At 42.7% G+C, this 26,428-nt stretch overlaps 1 protein-coding gene across 12 annotated transcripts in view; it reads left to right on the forward strand.

Annotated features, from left to right (window-relative positions):
• The first annotated feature begins 219 nt into the window (after nt 1-219).
• The window catches only part of LOC118414457 (centrosome-associated protein CEP250-like), a 47,379-nt gene continuing 21,170 nt past the window's right edge, over nt 220-26,428 (forward strand). For 5 of the 12 annotated variants that reach the window (XM_035818498.1, XM_035818504.1, XM_035818501.1 and 2 more), the window contains exons 1-21: nt 223-456; nt 2,053-2,538; nt 2,733-2,940; nt 8,494-8,673; nt 9,515-9,580; nt 10,152-10,277; nt 10,472-10,612; nt 11,114-11,194; nt 13,777-13,896; nt 14,483-14,506; nt 14,797-14,922; nt 15,302-15,464; nt 20,660-20,772; nt 21,285-21,338; nt 21,621-21,689; nt 21,882-21,935; nt 23,635-23,700; nt 24,438-24,506; nt 24,799-24,876; nt 25,081-25,356; nt 25,883-25,951. In XM_035818498.1, the coding sequence (XP_035674391.1) occupies nt 2,117-2,538; nt 2,733-2,940; nt 8,494-8,673; nt 9,515-9,580; nt 10,152-10,277; nt 10,472-10,612; nt 11,114-11,194; nt 13,777-13,896; nt 14,483-14,506; nt 14,797-14,922; nt 15,302-15,464; nt 20,660-20,772; nt 21,285-21,338; nt 21,621-21,689; nt 21,882-21,935; nt 23,635-23,700; nt 24,438-24,506; nt 24,799-24,876; nt 25,081-25,356; nt 25,883-25,951 (2,505 nt within the window). In that variant the 5' untranslated portion in view covers nt 223-456; nt 2,053-2,116. Of the gene's footprint in view, nt 457-2,052; nt 2,539-2,732; nt 2,941-5,593; nt 5,728-8,493; nt 8,674-9,514; nt 9,581-10,151; nt 10,278-10,471; nt 10,613-11,113; nt 11,195-13,776; nt 13,897-14,482; nt 14,507-14,796; nt 14,923-15,301; nt 15,465-20,659; nt 20,773-21,284; nt 21,339-21,620; nt 21,690-21,881; nt 21,936-23,634; nt 23,701-24,437; nt 24,507-24,798; nt 24,877-25,080; nt 25,357-25,882; nt 25,952-26,428 lie in introns of those variants that run through there. The other 7 variants (XM_035818508.1, XM_035818507.1, XM_035818499.1 and 4 more) reach the window with 6 other exon arrangements.

Below are 26,428 nucleotides of genomic sequence, written 5' to 3' on the forward strand. Positions count from 1 at the left end.
ATGATCCGTGACGATCTTGAAGCACGCGTCGGAGTTGACGCATACCTGGCGTACACCTGCCCTTTGGTAAAGGTGTCCCAGGTGACTGTGGGCGTGCCCCTGTACCACTCCGCCTTGAAAACAGGTGTTATGTCCTGCCAGAAAAGTTTTATGAATTAGGACACATTTTGAATGGCTTGGCATCGACACTGCAAATATGACATGCGTAACTACTGAATTTGGGTTGCAAATGAAGCGTATTGTTTTCGTTTCCTGTTGAAAACCGAGATGGGTGGCGGCACTCTTTCGCGTAGGCGGAGGAGGGTTAAATTACCGTACCTCCGGGGTGACGCGTCAGGAATGTAAACTTTACGGGGGAGATTTGAGGAAGGTTTGGGAGTCCTGTCGGCCCAGTATGGCACCAAATCTTGCCGCTAGCTGCCTTGCCGAGACACATGATAGGAAAAACTGTTCCAGGTACGTAGATCTTGGCACCATGGCGCTGTTTGTGAGTTTGTAGAAGGAGGGGTTGGTCCTAGCGCAGTGGCGGGGGATTTGATCCTCAGTCCCTGAGTTTGTTGTCTTCAAGAATCGGCACAGACCGATGATGCGTTGTTTGTGTATCTTCGTACCACACATATTGACAAACACGTAACCGTTTTCCCAAAAAGACATGCTCGTTATTTCAGAGTTATCGAGTTATGACCAATTTTTGTCTAACTTAACGTATCAAGCGAACGTTTAGTTTAGCACGTGGATGTGTTTCTGATAAAACAACGAAGCGTCGTCTGTCAAATTTTCGTAGGGGGGAGGGGGGCACCGATGTGTGATAATCGCGATTTCTTCAAAATATTCTTCCAAAGGCTAAAGCTACAATTATTGAAATTATCTTATCACGCATAGATTCTGCTTTTTTTCACTCATCAGCAAGAATAGCCTAAGATTTGATGGAACCATTAGTTTATTACCATTCACCTGTTTACCTGACATATCTTAGCCTGGGGCGTAACGGAGAAGCCGATAGGATAGCGGGATAACGTCTTGTTATAACAGCGAAATTGTTTCATTTGTCAGTAATTATGGAACTCAATCAAGCAAAGGGGGCATGTTTACAATAGGCATTACCATTTACTAGATTACTGTTAGTGTTGTTGTTTTTTTCGAAGGTACAATTTTTGTAAGTATCAATGCATTTGAGCTTTGCAAGGTGTTTCACCTGTCCTTGACCTATTGCCAAGGGAAGTGCACTTTTTCGTGTGCCATCTACTTGGATTGCACTGTAAATTCCTTCCATATCTTAAAAAAGATGTTCAATTTTGGTAGATACACATTGTCTGGAGTGGCTATCAATTAGGTGGCTTGTCAACACTTGTACAACTAACAGTAAAAGTTGATTGGGACAGGCAATTGATATGTAAATAGTGAATCCACATGGGACACTCCTGTACAATAGGCAGCAGACAATGTTGGGACAATGTGGGCCTAGCATCAATTCAAAGAAAATAGTCCCAAATCAGTTGTCAAACAGTTGTAATGGAAGTTATTAAATGTGATTGAAAATAAATCGGGTCTCATCAGGGGTGAATTGACAATATTCTCTTGGTCTGGTATGTTAGTATGAGATTCATCAATGACAGAATTTGAAAAAAAATGCAATCCATACTTCCAGACAATGTTTTGCAGTTGGTTTGCCCTTTGTTTGATGTGAAACAAAAGCAATATTCTAGGGAATACTGCATCAGATCATTTTAATATCATTATTAAAATATCCCCATGTTATACCAGCACAGCTAGTGGCATACAAATGTATAATGTATGATTATGTCTCCGACTATTTTTCTGGTGTGAAAAATGTATATGTAAGGGGAAAGGGCTGATGAAGTAACGTTAACTTTTATTGTTGTATGTAAAATGTATGAATGGACAATGTCATCTTCATATGCAATTTTATGTCGTCATCATCAATTTTATGTACCTTTCTGTCATCTTTATTTTTTTTTTTGCTAGTTATAAAGTTATGAAATGAGAAGCAATATTTTCCAGCATTGACTGTCTGTGTTGTTTTGTCCACAGATAAATATTGGTTGATTGAAAGCGTCTTCAAAAATCCGTCCAGTCAACAACCCAACCTTCCATCATGGCCTTCACCGGTAGCAGCCTCCCGTCCCCCACAGAGATGACCATTGCTTCCCTGCGCAACTCTCTGGACATCTTACAGATAGAGAATACCAGCTTAAAGGCCGACCTGGAACGTGAACGTGGTGTCATAAGACACATGCACCGTGACCAGTTTGCAAAGATAAAAGATCTACGGGACCAGGAACAAAAGAATGTGTCCATGAAGGTAGAAGCTGTGAAAAATCAGCTTCAGCTGGAGAAAGAGCAGGAGCTTGCCAAACTACGGGAATCTTTGAACAAGGAGCACAATGCAGAGGTCCAGAAGATATTAAGACAGAAGGAAAATGAGATGAGACAGATGCAGGTCATGTTTAACAGAGAAAAGTTAGAGCTGCAGACTCGTCTGAACGCTGCTCAGAAGGGGGGAGCAAACACTGACAGGTGAGTCTTACTTATAACTTTTCTGAAGTCAATAGCTTTTCATTGTATTCAGTTCACATTAAGGTTTTGTCAGTCTTCAAATGTTCTAATGACATGTAACCCTGGCATGATCATTTAATCAAATTCTATGCATGCCATGAAAATAAGATGGAAAATTGGATTAAGATAACTTTTGCATTCCTGTGCTACATTAGGTTAAACAGCAACGTAGAAGCAGAGAAGTCTCGACTGCAACAGGAGATCACCTCCTTAAAGGAAGCCAAGAAGAAGCTTGAGGGGGAGCTGAGCTCGATGACTGCAGCTGACAGACAGAAGGCTGGAGAACTCAGGCAGGCTCACGACCAGCTACAGCAGCAAGCAGCCAAGCTCAGGAAGGAGGCAGACCAACAAGTCCGCAGACTGGTGAGTTTGGAGGACTTTGAACATGCACTAAGGCATGTTATTGCATTGCCCTCACCAATGACTTCCGCTGTAACCAGGTGACAAGATTGAACTTGTGCTATGTTGGCAAAGTGTCCTGACCTCATTCCCAAATCATTCATGAAAATACCTTCTGCCATTTCCTAGCTAAAAGCTTATTTCAGTTCAGATATCAATCAGTCCTGCATTCCTGTTGCTGTAACCATGGTTACTAATTGCTGTGAGAAGCTGTCTGAGGAAGAGGTCAGGTGTATCATGGTAATTAGCCTGGTAATGATAGGCTTATGGTCACCATAGCAACTGCTGTACGTCTATGCCAGTCACTGTAAATAGCTGTAGGCACAGCCAAGGCTCAGGGTCTTAACTTCAGGGACAGAGATAGAGGTCTTTATCATGGCAGGGAACTATGCATTTAAGCACACATTCTGGGGTAAGGTAAGTGCTTCTTCAACTTTAGATCAGGCTATGTTGTTTTGCACCACAGTAGCAGGAGAGGGCCATGCTTGACTTGCCACATGTAACTGAGATCCAACATTAGATTGTAAATCCCATTTGTAGCAAGGGACACCTTATCAAGCTGCAGTTTTATCCAGGGGTATCAATAGTCATCAGAGATATGGGTGAAAAGGAGTAAAATGTAGAGGTACATTCTTAATTACAATCCTCACTGTAAATCATATTGATAGGATCGGCTGTCCAGGAATTTTGTAGCAATATTGTACATGTACTTATACAAGAATGTGTCCTGCCGGTACATCTGTTTGACCTCATTTACTTGTAGGAGCAATTTGTACTTGAAGAGATCTGCTTTGACATTTTAGTGTCTTAGGTTTTGAACAGGTCAAGGGTTTGCTAGGGCTGGATGTAGAGATAGTAAGTAATGGATTTATCTGTTCCAACCTTTGACCTTTCACCTGTTGCAAACACTTGTGTGATTTGATGTGGAATAGGTGGGTCAATAAGTATGGATTCAAACAGAAAATAGCTCTTAGAAATTTAATATTTTCTCAGATAGAAACCTCACCATCCAATCTCTACCATACCCAGGGAAAATAAACACCTGACTTGATGTATTGAGGCTGAGGACATTCCGATGCTCTATGTAAGCGGCACATACATGTAGATGATAAGGCGATGCTGTTGTTGTGTACATGGTATTCTGTTCCATTGTCCTCTCCTGTTATGTGACTTGTCGTACTGCCATCCTACTGAATAGGGCCCTGTTTCCCTGGGTAAAAAGGCGGATCAGCAAAGAAAAGGCAGGAAGCTGTTACAGGAGCGTAGATCAACCCTCAGTTGGCTAAGGTGCCCGGTTGGCACCACATTTGTATTGGTTATGGGATTAGGCAGCACAGAGATAGTTAATGTATTGTCAGCTGGGGGACAGTTACAAACCATTTTTACGTGCTTGAGGTGGGCTGTTGCAGATCAGGGTAACTTGTGCCTTTCTAATTTTCCACTAGAGAGATAACTGAATGAAAGTTGTGTCATGTATGATTTCTTGGCATGATCATGTGTTGCAATGGAATGACTACTTGCTTGGCACTGTTATATTTCAATAGGAATGCTTGAATTTCACTACTAATATTACTAGTCAATTGGGGCAACTGTGACCAACTGGCCTTTTGTAGAAGTCTGGTACTGTAGAGACTTGTCAAATAATTCAGTCTCTCTTGTCTGCCTGTCAGTGATGTGTTACAGCCAGAACATGGCTACACTTTTCAATTGCTTGCTTGTTTGCATATTCATTTTTTTTTTAAATTAGATTCTGCAAAGGTTCCCCTTAGACAAACTTGTTGGACAGGTTTCAATATTACAAGACAGTTCTTAAGGACCATTAAGTTATCAAAGTGGTATTACCTCCTAATCCCATAGTAGATCCAAGGGGTGGAATTATGGAAATGTACTATGATGTCTGAGACTTCAAAGTCACTCAGTGCTGCATGTTGAAATCCCTCACTTTGTTGGGAGATTTGGGAGCATTGTAAAGTACGATTATGAATTCAAAAGGTTTGTAGGTCAACAAAAATTGGGGAAGGACAGTAAGCCTTGTTCTTATGCAGAAATAGTACTATAGTACTATGGAAACCAAAAGAGATGACCCACAATGACCTATTTACAATCACAGTACATCACTATAATAGCTATGTGCTATCATGAGGGTCAAACAGTATTTTCTTTTGTATGTGAAATTGGTTTGAACTTATAGCTCTTTAGTTTGTAATGCTAAAATGTGTCTCAGTAGGTAGTAGGGAATTCATTACATGGTGTACCCAACCAGAAAATCAGTTTGTTGTCATGGTGATTATAAACAAGCCCTGGAGGGGACAGCTGTTATTGTTGTGGAGTGAGTACAATGTAGTTCAGGGCAAAGCAGAGTAGTATAGAATTGATATGATAATGATCCATGGCATCTATAGTTTATGTCCAACAATCAAATGGGCAAATAATATGTAGATCTATAAATCCAACTGGTAAAATATAGTCCATCTAATATTGTACAAAAGCTACATTTATTGTATGGAGTAAACCCCATTTCCTCAATTCAGAATTCTTTTGCTAAAAGTTGTCATTGACCTGTGAACCCTTTCCCTTTGACTCGTTAATCTACCTGTCATCTGTGCTGGGTAAAGTCCAAGACAGAGTCAGAGTACTTTCAAACAGTTGGACCTTGTCACATTAACAGAATTAAGTCATGTAAACTATGGGGACACGTCTTGTCTGATTGTCGATCAACTTCAAGAAAAATACTGTGTATGGTCATTTCCGGTAAGTTTTTACACAAGAATCTAATATTGTGTACATACTTATATAGTGTGTTCATTGAAGATAGACTTAACAGCTGAGAAACATTCAATTTAGTATTGATTAGTTTGACCTGTGACTGTATTTCACCATGCTTGTACTTTGTATATGTTTTATACAACAAACAATATTAGCTTCTAGTTCTTTGCCATAATTTCTTTGCTTTAAAAGGATAAGGTAAAAACCAGTCTCTTCCTGACTTACCAAGTTGAGATTTGCATGTTATTGTGTCTAAATTCTAATTCTTACACTATTGAATACTCATAACTTTTGCATAGGGCACAAAGATAACTTAAAACATGGAAAACTTCACTGTCCTGCCTTTAAGTTTCTTGTGACCTGTTTATAAATGCTTGTGACCTATGCATACACAAAAGACAAATAGGTGTTGTATTACAAATTGTTGACCTGTGTTCCAACTTGCATGTTTTAGGACCCTTCATCTTCTACCTGTCTAACTCCTGTGTTTACCTGAGTAATAAAGTCAGATTTATGGAGGCCGCAACCCATTCTTCCCTAATTGCATGCTGGTCTCATGTATAATTAATAGTCTCCAATGTGGGCACCTGCTTTTGTATTACAGGTGTCGGTCTCAACTCATAACTGAGATTTGCAGATTTCTAAGTTGTCTTTCTTCATTTTATAGATAGACATACCAATGGTTTATATCCTGTCCAAAGTACATAAACACACGTCATGACTGCTGTGATAAACAAGTGGTGTTGAGTTAGTTGGAATGGGTCCAAGGCCAAAGTATATCCAATACAGTCTCAGAAGGCTTGGATGACATGTAGCCTTTTGTGTTTGAATAGACCTTTGTTGGTAGTATACAGGCAAGCTGTCATGGGGCTGTCAGCTGTGTTCTTCTTCAATAAGAGTTAGACACAAGCATATGGGGGTTCAAGGTATTATGATTCAATGTTTTATGATTTTAAAGGGCACAACATAGTTATATATGGTTGTGATAGAACACTGTTTTTATATGTTTTATGGTGTCTCCTTAAACTATCAGATTATATTGTACTTATTATAATATAAGGTGATCTAAATGTATGTCACTGGTAAAAATTATCTCCAGGAAATGTAATTCAAAGTTTTATGTACTTCACAGTCTGAGAGGCTTCATGTACAATGTACACGTAAATGTAGTCAAAATTGCTTGCCTCTTTGTTTTGGTTGTACAGTACTGGACTGGTAACTGACTACATGTATAACTGATTGAAATAGTTTGCCAATGTGATGATACTTTATAATCTTCAGAACCACCTAGGCACTTGTTGCTGGATGCAAAGTTTGTCTTGCCAGCCTGCTCAGATTCTGTGGTCCTGTAGTAAAGAAGAGAAATGCTCACTTCCTTCCGAGGTACGCCAACAAAACTGGATTACAACAACTTGTGAAGATCAAAGTGGTTTTAAGTTAAAAGTCTGGTTTGTGCTGAGTCCACAGAACACCTGACACCTGTAGTGTGTGGTGTGCGAGGTCTGTATAGCAGGAGAGGCTTGAGGGGACAATAACAACACTGCCTATAGCTGAGGGGTCTTTACAGAGCTCCGAGCAACAACAGACTCACAGAGTCGAGTGTTGTTGACTGACCTAATAAGCGCTGATAGCATGCTGTCGAGCAGGAAAATGGAGTATGTAGAAACCAGTTATTCACACTACGAGATTTTCCTCATTCTGGTATAAAGAGTGGGAAGATGAGGATTTTGTAAGATAAAAGACATGAATCGTAAAAAAGATTTATGACCTTAAATAATCCTTAACTTTTGGCTACATGTCAACTCAGATTTTTGAAGCGATTATGCAATGTTGTCTCCCATCTGTTAACTGATTAGCCAGACAGCATGAAAAAAATCTCAGTGTTTAACAGCTGATGCTGTGAACCCATTCCTGCGTGTAACATAAGCCACCTTGCTACTGAAACCCTAGCAAGTACGCCGCCATTTCTGTGTTGTCAAGCGTGTTAACATGCCTCACCTGTCCCCAACAGGTGAAAGCTCACCCTTACAGATTGATATGGTGAGTAAAACGTAGGCGGCAGCAGTTTAAATACAGATTTAAGCACAAAAGTCTGGCGAGGTCAAACACCGCTGTGTGTACCCAACACCCAGGCTACTCTAGGCTTTCAGAGCGCAACAATGAAAGGAGATTAGGTGTTTTGTGATTATTGTGAGTGGTCGTTTCTGTAAAACTGTGCAAATATAGGTTACAAGGCTGGGAGGTCACTTCACAGTTTCTTAACACCATGTTCTGTAGTACCTGTTTTATTATCTTTCTTTAATGATATTCAGTAGAAGAAATATGCTGATAATAAAAGCGGTTACTTTGCCAGGCTAAAAAGTTGTTTATGTATAAGCTTTTAACATGCCTCGACACCAATTAAGAAAGATAAATAAGCCCTGTTTTCCTTAACGTGCTAACTTATTTTTCCAGTCGTTCGGCAATGCCTTTGTAGCAAACTCCTTTCAGTTTTCCTATTGTTTCCTGACCCATGCCTGAGCTCAAGTGATTTGCAAATATGTTGTCCTGAAGGGTCTGTCACATACAGGTGTGTACATACATGTGTGTACAAGCATGGTAAGCATTTGTGGTCCTTTTTGTCTAGTTTTGGGTCTACTTGTTTTATTTTAGTGTAATTTCCCACCCAGACGATGAACTAATTACCAAGTAACATTACAACTTATACTCAACCACTGGTATGTCAACCCACACTGTTTTGTGTTTCTCCAGATGACTGAGATGAAGAGCAGAGAACATGTGATAGAACAGCTGGAGAAGGACCTGGACAGCCAGGCAGGGCAGGCTGAGAGGCTGCGGGTGGAGAGAGAGGAGATGGAGAGACAGATGCAGCTGGGCAGTACCTCACCTGACAGGACAACCTCACCCAGGAGAAGGGCAGGGTCTGTGGAGGTCAGTCAGGTCACTCAGTTGTTATATTGAAAGTGAATGTGTGATATAGAATTCTACAATTGCATTATCGTGGTTGAAAACAATGTAGAAAGTAAAAATTTGGCCATTTCTTTGGTCCCAACAGAAGTAGTCATGTGAACCCATGGAATTCTTCATTCCTTCTACATAGTGACCTTTGCATAATTTTTTTGCAGAAAAAAGCAATGCCTAGTTTATACACAGTCTTTTCAAATGTTGATGTCAAATCTTTTAGATTATTTGACTGACATTAATGAGAGAAAAATATCTCTTAAGTAGGGTATAAAAAGAGTTAAAGAACCGTTACAGGGGTATGATTATAGCTTAATCTTTGTGAAAGCCCTCTGGGGTATTGTGTTACTACTTAAAAACTGGACAAACAAGTATCGGGGAGATGGCACAATGAAGTCCTTTTCTGTTCACACTCCTTCGTGAGACCAAAATTCTGAGTCAGTCTTAAAAGAATCAGTTGACTAATGGGTTAATGAAATTTCCCTGAAGTCTTACCATGGATATTGGAGACCTATCAGATATGTAAGTTCTGCTTTGCTCATCTTTTTTCTATAGAACGCACTTTATAACGTTATGAAAGTGTAGTCCACACCTAGCTAGTCTTGTTGCTGCATAGTGTTACAGTTATTGTGCCACTTCCATGTTTGTATTATGTTATATTAGCATATTCGTGTAGCATCAATCTGTTTGTGACAAGATTTTCTTGTTCTGCTGTGTATCGATACACATGCTACAGTCATACGTTGAAAGTTGTGTCATGGAGTCATGGTTGCTTGGCGCTAATTCCGACTTGTCCTGTCATATATTCCAGGGATCTGTAGAGGAGAAAGATCAGATGAGAAAGATTTGGAAACTTGAGGGTGACAAGACCACTATGGTGAGTTGGTGATCATAACTATTCCTCACAAATTGCTTGAAACTATTAACACACTAACCTAATGATTATAATAGTCAAGACTGATTGTTTCAACTTCCTTGTGGGGCAAAAAAGTTCACAAGCCATTCCTATTTAGGAAAAAATGTGAAATCTTTCAAAACTACCAACTGAAAGTTTTGATTGTGACAACTATACTACTGGTAATACAACCTGAAACTTCATACAAGACCAGTAAGTGGCTTTTAGACAGCAAAGCTTCCCTGATAAGTCCAGTCTGGATACAGTATACCATCTAATTACTGACTTTAATTGTACTTTAATCACCACCGCCAATGGTTGTTTTGGCAGTTAACCAAAGTGGCTGAAAGAATGCAGCCATGTCATCCCCAAAACTGGTACCTTGTATGCAGATTGTAGAAGTTGTGCCTACAACATAGACCCAGCCATGCTACTGTGATGTCTGAAAATGGATTTGTATTCACCATCATGGTAAATCTAAAATCAAGATAGTTTATCATGCCTAGGTCTGTACCTTGTCGGTTTATATGACACCCAGTCTTCCCTTCTAAAGGCAAAACAGGTAAAGGATCTGGAGAGTCAGGTGCGGCCACTGGTGGACAAGAACCAGCGTCTGGAGAGAAAACTGGACGAGCTGGCGGGGACGGTCAAGAGGAAAGATGAGGAGAACCGCAGACTGGTAAGTGAAAATCCCTGACATAGATCCTTGGACTTTTAACCGTTCAGGTTTCTTTAATTTGTTTTATTATCTTTCCCCTCTCTATTAAAAGACTGTTGGTCATAAGGTGATTAGCATTCCTCAACTTGATCTGTTTCACTGAATGCAAATTATACAATGTTCTATATCTGAGATGTGACTTTATCTCCCTACAGAGAGAACAGCTGGACATAGTTGACACACGGTTACGTAAGGAGGCGGCCACCCGCAGCCGGACCAACTCTCAGTCCAGCCTGCCCACTGACGACCTGGAGCAGCTGAAGAGCACCATCACAGACCTCAAGAGACACATAGCTGTAAGGGTACAAACAACACAGTTAACAAACACTGAAAGATACATCATATACAGTTTGAATAGTAGAGAACTGCTTGGATGTTGTTTGATAGTGCAAACAAATGTGTGGTATTGAACACGACCCTGGAAATGAAATTCCTAGCAACACAATAAATAAGCTCTGGATAATGCTATGATACACATTTTGTACTTATTACAATGTACTACATTGTCATATTTCTACCAACAGGCAAATATCCAAACGAAATGTACAATCATTATGTGCATGTATGATAACCACAGCTGAAATTCAACATCAAAACAACCTTTAAAAAATCACAGAGAAAAGAAGATAGATTCTATCATTCTATTATATCATACATTTTTAAGACATAAATGTGTAATGTAAAGCAAGGCCATCATGACTGACATAAAATATTACAGTTAGTCTCCTGTGCACTTTGTCACCCAAATATTGATTTTGCAGAGCTGTATTGACAGTCTTACTGTGTCACTATAACAGGACAGTGAGAAAAGGAGAGAGCTGGTTTCACTCAGGAAAAAGAAATCCAAACTCCCCAGTCCCAGGAAGAAAGGAGCCAAGGTACAACAACAGTCTAAGTTTTTGTGAACTTGTTCTTCAAGTCTTGTTTTACTATACATGGCAAGAAATTGGACATTGTGAAACATGGGGCATTTCCAAACCTAACAGAAGACCTAACGTAGAATGATATTGCACCCAAGGGAATTCACCGATTTTTGCAACACAATCCACCGTACAATTCTACATGCCAATCAGGTACTTGAATTTCATGTTGTCTGGGCTGGGACAGTATACACATTTTCCATCAACACACGTCATCCTGACACAAGAGGGACACCGAGTCTCAAGCAAACCTTACATAACGGCATTAGCACGGGTGGTCCTTCTTAACAAGACACAAGACACACGCAACCAAGTTTTTCCACCTTACGTTACGAGCTGCGATTTTGTCGTCAACCCTTACGTTACGGAAGTCTGGCCGCTATCTCGAGCTGCGATTTTGTCGTCAACCCTTACGTTACGGAAGCCTGTCCGCTATCTCGAGCTGCGATTTTTTAGTCAACCCTTACGTTACGGAAGCCTGTCCGCTATCTCGAGCTGCGATTTTGTCGTCAACCCTTACGTTACGGAAGCCTGTCCGGTATCTCGAGCTGCGATTTTTTAGTCAACCCTTACGTTACGGAAGCCTGTCCGCTATCTCGAGCTGCGATTTTGTCGTCAACCCTTACGTTACGGAAGCCTGTCCGCTATCTCGAGCTGCGATTTTTTAGTCAACCCTTACGTTACGGAAGCCTGTCCGCTATCTCGAGCTGCGATTTTTTAGTCAACCCTTACGTTACGGAAGCCTGTCCGCTATGTCTAGCTGCGATTTTTTAGTCAACCCTTACGTTACGGAAGCCAGTTCAAGCCAGTTGCGTGTCCGCTATCTCGAGCTGCGATCTTTTCGTCAAACGTTACGGAAGTGGTCCTGTGTGGCCCGTTGACGGAAGTGGTCAATTATACGCAAAATCCAAACACTCAGGGCCCCAACGAATATCGAAACAGTCTATATAAAGACACGAAAATATCAAAAAATGGAGCGTTTAATACCAGTCCTATAATCTGTTAAGGAGACACAGCCCGGTGTGATTCTTTTAGTTCATGTTTACCAGAATCGTTGGAGAATGCCCCACTGAGCATCATGCACGCCTGGCTTGGCACGTGTTGAGCAAATGTGCTTCCAAGTGTAAACTCGAAGGTCATACTACACATTTTACCAGAGAAACATTTTTTCGAAATGTTTTAGATTATGCTATATGTAATATTTTTACGAGAACTTTGCTTAACAGAAGCTCGGTGACAGCTTGTGTACTGATGACTGCTAAATTCTCCCAACAGCCGGATTTTTCCAGCTGTGGGCTCGCCGGCCTCACGTTTCTTCCCCTTCACAGCGTTCTTTAGAGGAAAATTGGACATGTAAGCTCCCAAAGTTCTGCACAACATTTTGAATGTCGGAATATTGGTTCTCCTTCTGATGGCCAAAAATCACTACCTAACAAATGAAGTCGATTTTGGTGGTCATTTTCAAAATCGTCAACCTCACACACGAAACAGCACCAAACTGGGTGCAACGCAGACGTGATAACGCCAGAGGGGACGTCACTTTATACAGCTTGGAACGCCGTGGTAGCCACACAGAACCACAGCTCGAGATAGCGGACACGCAACTGGCTTGAACTGGCTTCCGTAACGTAAGGGTTGACAAAAAAGATCGCAGCTCGAGATAGCGGACAGGCTTCCGTAACGTAAGGGTTGACAAAAAAAATGGCAGCTCGAGATAGCGGACAGGCTTCCGTAACGTAAGGGTTGACTAAAAAAATCGCAGCTTGAGATAGCGGACAGGCTTCCGTAACGTAAGGGTTGACTAAAAAATCGCAGCTCGAGATAGCGGACAGGCTTCCGTAACGTAAGGGTTGACAAAAAATCGCAGCTCGAGATAGCGGACAGGCTTCCGTAACGTAAGGGTTGACGAAAACATCGCAGCTCGAGATAGCGGGCAGGCTTCCGTAACGTAAGGGTTGACTAAAAAATCGCAGCTCGAGATAGCGGACAGGCTTCCGTAACGTAAGGGTTGACGAAAACATCGCAGCTCGGGATAGCAGACCACAGCAGGACCTGGACTTAATTGACCACTTCCGTAATGTAAGGTTTGACGAAAACATCGCAGCTCGATATAGCGGGCAAGCAACGGGCCATGAACGACACCGGGCAACCTATTAGTCCTCTGTACTGAAATTCCCAAGGGAGACATGAATGAACCCCTGGTGTACATTTTACTCGTAGCCACTGAAGGCAGACTGTTATGAAAACACAATGATGTATTTAAATCGATAACCCGTTGGTTTGTAAGCTTATTTGTAAGTTTTTGAAATGCCCCATGTTTCAGAATGTCCAATATTTTGCCACTACTGTGTTTTACTCAGTCTTTATGTTGCTTTCTTCTAGCTTAGAATGAAGTGACAACAAAGCTTTGCACGAATGAGTACATTTGTATCTGAATCAATAACCTTGGCTTGCACTCTTTTGCAAATACAATACTGACTGTCACCTCTACAATGTGTGTCAGACTGATCCTAACAATACTCCCACCTCTCCATCCCCAGTCCCGTGGTGTGGTGGAGACGTACTTTGGTTATGACGAGGAGGCCAGCGTGTCCTGGGATTCAGAGTCCTCCTTCTCTGTTGACACCAATTCTGAACTGGACATCTCTTTCTCTGAAGATGTAAGTACAGTAAAGTACAAATGATATTTGCTTCTGAATCAGTGTCACATTTTTAAGCCATAGCAAAATGATGACTATAAAGAAGCTGGATCTGCAAAATTAGCATGGTATTTCCAACAGTCCAGAATGAAATCAAGAAAGTTGCTTCTTTGGTTCACTACAAATAAGATTGTCCCTTGTAAGAAAGATATGCAATGCCACATGTTGTTTTACATGACAAATGTTGAGATAAGTATTCTTATGTTGCTTACTGCATGGCTGTCCAGAAGAGACAACACGTACACAGGAGATCCCCACGTTTCCCTCAGCATCTGGGGAAACTCTGCAAGTCCCATAAACTAAACTTTGTCACAGGAGGCCAGGTGCTAAAACTGGTCTCAGGTGTATCTAGGTGTTGTGACTGTTGTAGTTGGTGACAATGTGTTACGTGGAAGGGCAGTTAACCCAGCTATAAAGACACAGATTATACCTAACTAAAGGGAACCTGATGCAGATGTTGCACTATTGAAGTATACACTCAGAGTAATACACAGTTATAAGTATCTAGCACAGCACCATAACCGATGTGTCACTGTTATCTTTGCAGAGTTCAGTCTTTGGTTCAGAGACAGTAAGTCACAATGAAAAACACAGATTTTGGTGTCAAGGAGGGTGCATTAACCAGGGGTATAATCATGGGTTAATTGATGAGGTGTGCAGGTGTTTTGAAGGCCAATGGTTACTGTAATGTAAAGTACAGATGACAGAAGCATGCTTTGTTTTCTCAACATGCCTGTATATTGAACAGAGGTGTTTTAGTTGAATCAGAGTTTATATGGAATAAGAGTTACATGTAAATGAACAAAATGTAATATCATTAGATGTTCGTTCGCCTTCAATTGTTCTTGTCTGCTTGTTTAGCCTGAAAAGGACAAGCTGGAGGCGTCCATGCAGCAGCTGACTCAGGAGCACCTGCAGCTGCAAAGGGCATTCCAGCTGCTGCAGGAGCACCTGGCAGCTACCACAGATGTGGAGAGGGAGGGGAAGGTAAGGCTGCCACTGTCTAACTCTGCTGTGCTGTTTTATATATCTATCAGGTGAACCTCAGACCTTTATGTAACAGAAAGATCTGATGGTCAATGGTTAACAACAGTGTGGACAGCTGATTAAAGCTAAGTGCAAATATGCTTATAAATTAATTTATCCATCCTTTAGAGGACCTTTGGTGTGCCGGGCTGAGGTAGGGTTTCCTAGAAGGCATTGCAATTGTGTTATTTTGTCATTTTCAGGCCTGCTGTTGTCACTTGGAGATAATGTCTGCAATACTGTACTGGTCTGCTAGAGGGCAATACATGCTTATTGCACAATTGAAATTCTGATACTTGCCAACAAAACTTATCCTTTTCTCTATTGCCATGGCAACCAGATGCGAGCCCAGCTGCAGAATGACCTGCTGTCTGCCCAGGCTAAGATTGAGGACCTGCAGCGAGCGCTGAGCACACAGGGGCAGGACACGGGGTGGGTGGAGGAGAAGGAGAGACTCAGCCTGGAGAACAGACAGCTACAGGACAGGATACACCAGTTAGAAGGTCTTACACCATTTCTCATTATGTTGACTAAAGTTTTCCCAATTCTTTCCTGTTGCAAGGAAAATTACAAATTGTACTAACCTGTGCAGGACAGGTGTAATTGTCCTTGCATCCCTCGTTGTCAGGCAGAGAATGACTTCAGGTGTATCTGAGCTTGACACCCCCATGTGCCTCACTTGGTAGCTCCCAAAGTTCAAAGGTCACCGGTTACCCATGGTTCCTCGCGGCGCATGCGCACCAGTCTACTGTTTGCAGAACTCCTGGCCGAAGTAGTGTTGGGAGGGACTTCACAGGAACATGTAGAATTCCGCCTCTCTCCGGGTGCGCGTCTGCCTGACAACGAGGGATGCAAGGACAATTACACCTGTCCTGCACAGGTTAGTACAATTTGTAATTGTCTCCTGCATCCCCTCTGTTGTCAGTCAGAGAATGACTTCAGGTGACTTCGTAGCCTGAGGCCAGGATCTTACGGCCAAAGTTGCAAGACTTGACAGGTTTCCTGTAGAACTTCTCGAACGTAGATGAAGTAGACCAGTTTGCCATTTTCATTATGTCCTTGGCTGAAACTCCTCTTAATGCCGCAGCTGAGACAGCTGCACTCCTTGTCGAGTGGCCCGTAAACTTGTTAGTGTCCACCCCTGCCTCCTGGAGGACTAACTTTAGCCACCGGGCAATGGTGGTAGAGCCAACCGCCTGATGAGGTTCCACCATTGCCCGAAACAAAAAACTGTCACACAAACGAAAACTTCTAGTTCTAGAAACATATTCCTTCAAATAAAAGACAGGACAAATTCTTTTGTCCCGTGGAAAACTAGGTAGAACAATGTCATGTGTCACTCTGCCAGGCCTAGAAGTCTTTGATAACCTGTTAATGGTGAAACATACTCCATCCGAGGTCTTCTTCTTGTATCTAACATCCAGCAAGGAGAGGGATTGTTCCCTGCCTGCAGACACCAATGCTATCAGCATAACCAATTTCAAAGTAAGTTGCTTGATCGACAAAGTTCTTGCCGGTGACCAGGACTTTAATAAACTTAGAACTCTACTCACGTCCCAAGTATACTGATACTTCGGTAAGGCTGGTCGTAGTTCAAACACTCCTTTCATGAATCTTTTCACTAAAGCATGAGAACCTAAAGGTAGACCTTCCACCGGAAGGTGAGTTGTTGAAATGGCGGACCTATAAACATTCAAGGTCCTATATTGTAGACCCTTGTCAAATAAGGACAGCAAAAAATCTAGAACTTCACTCACAGGTGCTGAAACCGGATCAATGTTCCTTTCACCACACCAGCTGTTCCACTTTTCCCAGGCTGCTGTGTAGAGCTTCTGTGTGCCTGGTCTCCAGGAGGCCAGTAATATCTTACTGACTCCCGGCGAAATGCCGTACTCAGAATGTTGTCTCCGCAAACATGCCATGCGGCTAGACGAAGCTTGTCCCCCTCTGGGTGCGCTCTGCCGGACTCCGGCTGCGTGAGAAGGTGCTTGTGACGAGGTAACAGAACTGGTTCCTCGACCAACATCTCTAGAAGAACTGGATACCAGCAAGCTGTTTCCCACACCGGAGCTATGAGAAGCAGATGAGCCTCGTCTAACTGGACCTTCCTGAGTGTCCGTGCGACCAGAAGGAAAGGAGGGAAGGCATACGGCAGTTCCCACCTGCTCCAGCTCACCGTGAAGGCGTCCGTCCCCACTGCTTCTGGCTCTGGGTGCCAGGAAACGTACTGAGGTAGCTGACGGTTGGTTCGGGACGCGAACAGATCCACCCCCTTGGAGAGTAGTGGAAACTTCGCCTGCAGACTCAGGAACGTATGCCGGTCCAGAGTCCATTCTGTGGCCACGAAGAAATGTCGAGAACTGAAGTCCGCTCGCACATTCTCCTTGCCTGGGATGTGCACTGCTGAAATGGACAGGTTCCTGTCTGTGCACCACTGCCACAGATCCAAGGTCACGTTCAGCAAGTCTAGAGACCTTGTGCCTCCCAGATGATTTAGATATGCCACCACCGTAGAGTTGTCGGAGCGAACTCTGATGTGTCCGCTTTCCATGTCTCTGCAGAAAGCCTGAACTGCCATGGATGCAGCCTGCAGTTCCAACACGTTTATGTGTGCTGTCTTCTCCTCTGCAGACCAGCGACCTCCTGTGTGGATGCCGTTGCAGAATCCGCCCCATCCGACAGTAGACGCATCTGTCTCCACAACCATGTCCGCTGTGGGCAAAAGGATTGGACGGCTGTTGTGGTCTGGAAGAAGGTCTCTCCACCACCTTAAGTCTTCTCGCGTTGCCTCTGTCAGCGGCACTGGATGCCCCCAGTCTCCTCTTGTCACTCGGAGAACTGTGATGAGCAGGCGTTGAAGACTTCTGAAGTGAAGTGGAGCGTGCCAAACTGACCCTGTTGTGGCTTGCAGCTTCCCTATCAGACTCGCCAACTCTCTCGCTGAGACGGGCACGACTGCAGACAGGGTAGTGTCCGCCAGCTGTTGTAACTCCCGCAACTTGTTGTCGGGAAGAAAAGTTACCATTCGTGACGAATCTACGCCTGACCCTAGGAAGGTGATGCGTTGTGTTGGCTCCAACACTGACTTCTCTCTGTTCGGAACGAAGCCTAGCTGTGACAGTACTTCCAGCGCTGCCATCAGTGCTTCTCTGCACTCTTCTCTGGATCGGCCAAACATCAGGATGTCGTCCAGGTAGACGATCAGACGGAAACCACGTCTTCTCAGAAGTGCGACGGGCACCTTCAGTACCTTCGTGAACACTCTTGGGGCGCTCGACATCCCAAACGGGACGCAGCGGAACTGGTACAGACGACCTCGCCACTGGAACGTCAGGAATCTGCGGCTGCCCACGTCTACTGGGATGGTGAAATACGCATCTCTCAGGTCGATCTTTCCCATATAATCCCCTGGCTGGATGAGATCTTTCAGAATGGCTAGACTCTCCATCTTGAAGTGTCGAACCTGTAGAAACTTGTTTAGTGGCTTGAGGTTGATAACGGGTCGCAAACCTCCCGTCTTCTTTGGTACTGTGAACAAAGTTGAAACAAACTGGGTGCGGTTGTAGACAACCTCCTCTATCGCACCCTTGGTAAGTAGAGTTCTTACCTCCTCGCTGAGGACTTCCACCTGCTCTGGACTTCTTGGTCTGCAGTGTGGAATTCTCTGTTGTACTGGCGGCGTTGTCGCAAACTCCAACCTGTACCCCGTAACGCATTGTAGAATCCAGGGGTCTGAAGTCACCTGCTTCCACTGCTGCAGGAAGTGGACTAGCCTGCCCCCGTGAAGTAGCTGAGAGTCGTCGGGTACAGGTTGAAGGTCGGTCGAACGCCGAAGTGCTTCTCTTGTCAAGGATGAAACTTCTACTTGTCTGACTTCTTCCCGTCCCCCTGCTTCTGAAAAGACTGGGACGAACTCTTGTTGTAGTACTGGCGAGACCCGCCGTAGTTTGGCCTACTGTAGTTCGGCCTCGGCATGTAGTTGTAGCGATAACCTCTGTTGCCGCCCCCTGCCGTTCTGTAGTTGGTACGACGACCACCTCGTCTCGAGCTGGTCTGCCTCTTCTCTGCCTGTGTCAGCATGCCAGAGAGCACCTTGCTCTCCGAAGACAAATCCTTTGCCTTAGTTCCCAGATCAGGCGGGAACAGGAAGTTGTTGTCCTCTGACGGGGTGCGGAACAGATCCCTGAAGGTCTTCTGAGAAGACTCGGCAATAAAAGAACGGCGTGTGAAAGCTAGATGAGAATGGGCTGAACCCAGGAGTAACAGAGCTGTGCCAACACAATCTATCATGTCCAGTTGCAGTTCCTCAAAACTATCCTTACTGGAACGCTGGATTAACTGCCAGAGATTGATCAATGGAGTTCCAACTTGCACTAGATTGGTATGCACCGACTTGAGAGATTTATCGTGAGAAACAATCACATCACCTTGTTTCTTGTCATTCTCCAGAACGGCCCTGGACACGTTCTCGTTGAAGGCCGGTACAACCATCGTTGATGGGGCGTTGTCTGGCAAGTTGTACTTCTGTTGCCAAGCCTCTAGATCAGCCCCGCGACACTGCTTGCTGTGCTTGAAGTATTTCTCCGTCTCCTCCAACACGTTGTCGTCAGCAACCCAAGGGTGCTTGACGGTCTTGTTTGTCGGGTCGAACGGCTTCCATGCCGACTGCCCGCCCTCCGAGACGTCCGACACACTTTCTTCCTCCGTCTCGACTCGAGCTGGGGACCGCCGGTCATGTCGCCGCCGCCGCTTCCCCGGCGCAGACCCCGTTGGAGACGCAGACCGCCGTTTCTTCGGCTGCGAAAACTGCGACATCATCAGCTCTTGGAGCCCATCTAACTTCTCTGAAAGTAATGAAAAATTATTCTCCAAGGCAGTAATACGTACGCCGCTAGCATCAACCAGCTCCGGCTCTGACGGGATGTCGCCATTATTGTTGCCATCCTTCCTACGCTTTCCGTCACCGCCGCCGTCGGTCTCTTCGCCATTCTTCTCCTCCTCGCTCACTTCGACGTTAGAAGGCAGCTCTACTTCTTCATGAGCGGGAGACTTCGGCGGTTGGTGCACTTCCGCAGCCACCAAAAGACCGCGAACAGCGCTCAATCTCGGCATCGAAGGTGACGAAGAAGGCTGACGACTGTCATGGCGCCCGCCCCGGCGCACATGTCGGCGCATGCTTCTCGGGGAAGCGCCGTCTTCTTCGCGCCGTCTCTCGCTGGAACGCCGCTCCGAGCCTCCTCGGCCGCTTCTAGCGTGTCGCCCAGCAGTTGAAGACTTCGAAGAAGCCCGCGTACGGTTCTTAAAACGCTCCTTGTCGCGTTTAGAACCCATTTTCAGGAGCTGGAAACACCGGGGGTTGACAGAATCGCTCAAAAAATTAGACTGGTGCGCATGCGCCGCGAGGAACCATGGGTAACCGGTGACCTTTGAACTTTGGGAGCTACCAAGTGAGGCACATGGGGGTGTCAAGCTCAGATACACCTGAAGTCATTCTCTGACTGACAACAGAGGGGATGCAGGAGACAATTAAAAGCCTTAATTGAGCTGTTTTAGTCTTAATTGAGCTGAAGCAATGTAGACAATAAAAAGTAAAGACTTATGTAAAAATAAATAGATCGTCAATTGACAAACAAAACATATTTCAAGTTAATAATGATGTAGGTAGCACCACCGGTAATCAGGTTTAACATCCCTGCAGGTGTGGAGAAGCAGCTGCAGCACCAGGTGTTGGACACAGAGGAGCAGATGGAGCTGCTGGAGTTCCGTATCCTGGAGCTGGAGGAGAAGGAGCGCTCCTCCCCACTCCTCAAGGTACTGTCTCCCCAGGGCTCCTCCCCACTCCTCAAGGTACTGTCTCCCCAGGGCTCCTCCCCACTCCTCAAGGTACTGTCCCCCCAGGGCTCCTCCCCACTCCTCAAGGTACTGTCTCCCCAGGGCTCCTCCCCACTCCTCAAGGTACTGTCAATCAATAGTACTGTCTCTCCAGGGTTTCTCATCACTTTACAGCTCTTTCCTTAAATACAAAGTCTCCTTTGCCGCAGTGTAACCAGGTATTTACCACATATAACCACATATCTTCTCAAGGTAATGTCACTGCTCTTTACAATATTGATATTCACACATTATGCATTAAACAATTATTCTTTTAATTGATTATAGCATAAATTTTACTTTTTGTTCCTTGTCAAAGCTACCACCTTTATATTTGATGTAATAACTAATCTTGCTACGTTTTTTTCCATTGCATGACATGCTACTGTAACACTACATGTCCTATGGTGTGGTGGTCCTTCTAACTTGTAAAAATGAAACTCTAACCTCAGGGGCCTAAGGACTTTGTTTCGGGAGAGAAGACCTCATCAGTAGATGGTGCCAAGGTATAATTGTATAAACTGTAGCTAAAACACTGGTAGATGCACTGGTGGCACGCCTTGATGTGTATTGTAAAGTGCACAACTCTCAATATTGCTAGCCTGAGCTTATCTGCACTATCTAGTATCAAATTGCTTGCTGCACCAAAGTCTGTGTCAAGTTGTTAAGATGTGTTGCTCTAGATCTTTACAGAATTGCCTCTTGTACATCCCAATTAGATAACCAATATACCAATGACACATAATCTGCCAGAACATGATCTAACATAGTTTCATGTTCTTCCACAGCGCCAGTTTGCTAACAGTGATGATGACTACAGTGCCATACAGAGATTGTGCAATGATGAGGGCTTGCAGGTAAATGATTTCTTAGGATCCTAATCTCAAATTTTACGATGTTGTGTACTACAGCAAGGGTTGTGTATTCATTGACAAGTCATGTAGTTTTTAGTAATGAGTGCGAATGATTTCTGTATAAACACATTTATTTACATTTCAAAAGTACAACAAAACGTCTTGATGACTGATTTTGTTGGTTGAACTTGGCAGGACATCAATGTGTTTGAGATGAAGAGAAAGTTAGAAGACGTCACACAGAAAGAGGTGAGTCTCAGTCAGACACTTAAATGCACGGAATAACCTTAAAGTTTGTTGTTACTGTTGTTACCCTAGAAATACATGTTGGAAGTATTAATTGCCTATGATTAAAAGTATGATGTTGTGACACAGTCTACATCCAATTACAAATCTTCCATAGTTGATAATCCTTAGACCAAGACTGAATAGGCTCAACCTGAATTTAGTCAAAAGTCCATTGATATGATATAAGAAAGTTGAAAATTAAAAAAAAGCTTTAACTTAAGTTTAAGGACATTCTTATGTGTCTGTTCAATATATTCATCAGTTGAAACTGTTGAATAAAACATTATGGTTCAATTCAGTGACTGTGATATTTGTCCTCTTGGAATATGTCCCAGATTTACCCAGTTATTGATTCCTTTGTAACTTGGTAACAGCTGCTGTAGGTTTCATCTTTTGAACTGGGATATCTGGGAACTTCTATCAGCCAATTACATGTTATGATCATGTAACTATTATATCTCTGTCACCATGTGTCTGGGTCTTTCATAGGCAAGTGAAAGCAAGCAAAAAAAATTTTTTTATTGAACAATGAGAGGCCTCAGGGGCCTCAAGGTCATTGGCCCTGAATGACTGGGTCTTCATAATAATGATGAATACATTTTTAGAAAGAGTCAAACTGTATGTCTTTGAACAGTTTTTTAGAGGTAGCTTTAAGGATGACAAATGTTTTTTTTATCTATATCAATTTCTGTTTTGTTTTTCTTGGTCTATTTCATTACCAAATACTTGATGCATTCAATCTAATGTTGTCCAAATAAGTACAAAAATGATGTGTGACAGGAACATAGTTAGGCTGGCCCTTGCCTGGATACCACAACAGATGTGACAAATATGTCTGTTACACAGTGGCACTATTGATGGAGCTGTTGTCATGCAAATTTGTAATCCTTGAAACATACAGCCCACGGGATGTATACAAAATAATCAACTTTTCCGCTTTGCCAAACTGTATCTGCAGTATATATAATGGTAAGACCAAGGATCTTTTTGTTGATAGGATAGGTCAATCACTCCAACATGAACACAACATTCAAATCTTTAATTTTTCGTAATGCTTTAAGCAATTTGCCTGATATTGATATCATGTTTGAAACCATGTAATGCTTAATTTGCACATACATGTATTTGCAAATGGACAGAAAATTTTATGGTTGCAATTTTACATGGTGCTACTCTGCAGGTGTAAGTGGGTCAAAGGTCAAATTCCTGAATAAGTTAATATTATGTACATTTGTACACAATGAACATTGTATGTATTGCTTGTTCACAAAGGCAAATTATCCAATAAGGTCATGCTACACAGTATCATATTATCTGACAGTGTGTTTTTCCTTCATGGTGTATGATGTTTTGTTGAATTAAATGCTTCTGTTGTGGGACATTTGTTGTGATACATTGTGGGACATTATGTTGTGATAATCCATCTAAACTGTCAGTTTGTACTCTCCAATGGCAGCGTTCCACAGGGACTTCCTTTTCTGTAAATACCCAATTGCTTTGATACCTGCTCATTGTCCGGATATGGAGACCTGAATATTTGATCACGGTCAACATTAATTATTTATAACCCAGCAAATGTTTGCCGTACGTCTCTCATGGTTGCAGAGTGGGTGAACGTTAGCACAACTGTTTATTTTTCTCTTGTGTTTTGACATTTTAGGATTTGGATTCTGAGGAACAGCTTGTTCTGCTGCAGGCCAGGACAATACTAGACCTGGTGGATAAGGTAAGCATGGCATGTTTTACCTGTGGACTGTGTGCTTCACTATGTACAGGTGTGTAGCATGAGTGGGGAGGGCAAGCACTGTTTATGTGTGAGTGCAGCCTAGATAACTTAATACATGTACTACATGACTGTATCTTCAGACAGTCTGTCAGGTATTTTTAGCTCTCACTGAAAGTGCAAATATCTTTGAGGCACTCAAATTTGATTAATCATTATATTAATTGGATGTAATTATTGAGACATATCACAATAAAGTAATAGGTTACGGCAGGATTCCCATTGCCATAAATGGAGTTTTTTCTGGGCACTAATGTGATGTTTTACCATAACATTATTGTTTCCACGAACATAAAGTGCAGCAGAACATGTTGTATGATATGTGCTGATCAGTACTTTAATGAGTCACTGGTTACCCAGGTGATACATACCTGAACCTGGAGGAATCATGGGTGGGGTGAAACATGCCCAAGTCAATAATGTGATGTTTGTTTTGTATTACAAGGCATTGTGTCCTGGTTAAGCTATGGCTGGTGTTTATATGTAACCCCATTAAATCTGTATTTTGTAACAATTCTTTCAAGATTATTGCTTTATACAGTCGGGGTGATGATTGTATTGCAAAATAATACTTTTTAACATGTTAGCACATTGTATAGCGGCTACACAATACTGCATAAGTGCTAGGAAGAGGACAAACTTACGTGAAGCATTCACAACTTTTAATGTATTTCAAATAGAAACTGAAAGACTGGAGATCATTAGAAGATGACCTCGGACATACAGTAAAGAAACTGACAGAGGAAAAGGTATGTTACAGGTTCTGTTGATTTTTCATTCATTTAATCATCTGCAGTACCTTGGTGGCTATTCATAAGCACCTTTATTGTTTACAGGACTTCGAGAAGCGAGCTATAATGTAATTCAATGCCAGTAAACAGTATTCTAAAGTTTTATGACCTTAGAATCAAATTTGGATCCAGTGCAAGAAGTCTCTATGTTTTTAAGAAATGTGACTATCAAGAAATGCATTGATTAAAAAATGTTGTGAAGCCAAAAGCTGTCTGATGTTAATCATTGAATTTCCTCCAATATGGACAGACTGTCCTGACCAAGCAGATGTCCCAGAGTGAAGATGATCACGGGGCAACACAACAGCACCTACAGGCAGCTAACCAGGTCAGTAAGGGAAACAGACTGTAAGTAACATTAAGTCTGCAAATTTTTATCAGACTAGTAACTGTTGTTGTAATGATAGGGTAGAGGAATTAGTTTCTTGGATCTGTTTTCATGTCTTTCTGCCTCAAGTATTCCTAAGGAAATAAACTCTCATCTAACATATTGATTCCTTAATAATGGCTCTTAAATATGGATTTCCTGTAGAGAATTAAGGAGTTGGAAGTCCAGACAGTTGCTGAAGCCCAGTCTGCTCGGGAGGCCACTGCGACTGTGATCCAGTCTCTAGAAGACGAGAACGCCCAGCTGAAACTCATGGAGGCCAAGGCCAGGGCAGAGAAGGATGTTGCCAGGCAACAGGCAGACAAGCTGGAAGGAATTGTGGAGGAACTGAAGCAGAAGCTGCAGAGTTCAACCCAAGGTCGCACCTACGAGAACGAGCTTCTGTTTCAGAACCTGGACAAACTCAAGGAGGCCCAGAAGGTTGGTTGGGAAAGTTTGACGTTTTGTTCTTGTTTTCATTTTGATTTCCATCTATTGTGGATTAACACACTGTACAGTTGCACCCTAAGGTATTTGAAGATACATTTTAGGTTTAGAACTGTTTTAACAGCAAGCATGATTGTGCAGCATAGGAATAGTTGGGTTGTAATGCCAAGTGACATTTATCGATATCCGTTGGTAAAACACCAGTAGATCCCCTGAGATTTCTAGTGAAGCACCCCCAATGTATGCGCAGTTTGGATATGCAGTGTCATATGCTGGGGATATATTACATTGTAGATCATTTTCTCAGGGTGTTGGATATACATGTTGTATAGACCTAACAGATGAATTTTAACAGTCTTAAGGAATTCTTGAATTTGAAAATAGCATGTTGATATAGTGCTTTAATGACTATGGACAATGGTTGAACTGTAGTCCTCTTATAATTCGTTTACTTGAAGGAATGGTCATGAGCTCTTATTATAACTTGTACTATAACCTGGTGACTGATTTCCCCATATAGAGACTGTCTGACTTGGAGCAGGAAGAGGAGAGACACAAGGCCTACATCAAACAGCTGGAAGACATCAGGGTATGGACTATTCATTTTGGTGTTCATCAAAATTCATTTTGGTGTTATTCAAAATTCAACGACATGGTGAATTTTGTATGTAGTGGAAATCTTTTTGCAAAAGACTATTCACCGATTGTGTACGCACAGAAAGTGGAAATCTGTCATGTTGATAATCAATCCAGAGTGTAATTAAATGCTAATGTCGATAGAAGGTAATGCCAATACAGCTTTCTATTATGGTGTACAATACAGCACACATAATTAAGAATGGGCAATTTGTTCCTTAATTGTGATTAGGTCTGTTTATGGAGAAATCTATAATAGAAAGCTGTCTTCCCTAAAGCGATTACTTGTAATAACCTATGGCTGAGTTGATTGGGGGGGGGGGGTATTCAGTACATTTTACAATGATGATAATTATCATAATTAGATGTGGAAAAGATAATAAAGACAAAAGAATGTACATATTTATATAGCTGACTGTTTGTTTTTCAT

Source organism: Branchiostoma floridae, chromosome 4, assembly GCF_000003815.2.
Source record: "Branchiostoma floridae strain S238N-H82 chromosome 4, Bfl_VNyyK, whole genome shotgun sequence".
Taxonomy (NCBI): Eukaryota; Metazoa; Chordata; class Leptocardii; order Amphioxiformes; family Branchiostomatidae; genus Branchiostoma; species Branchiostoma floridae.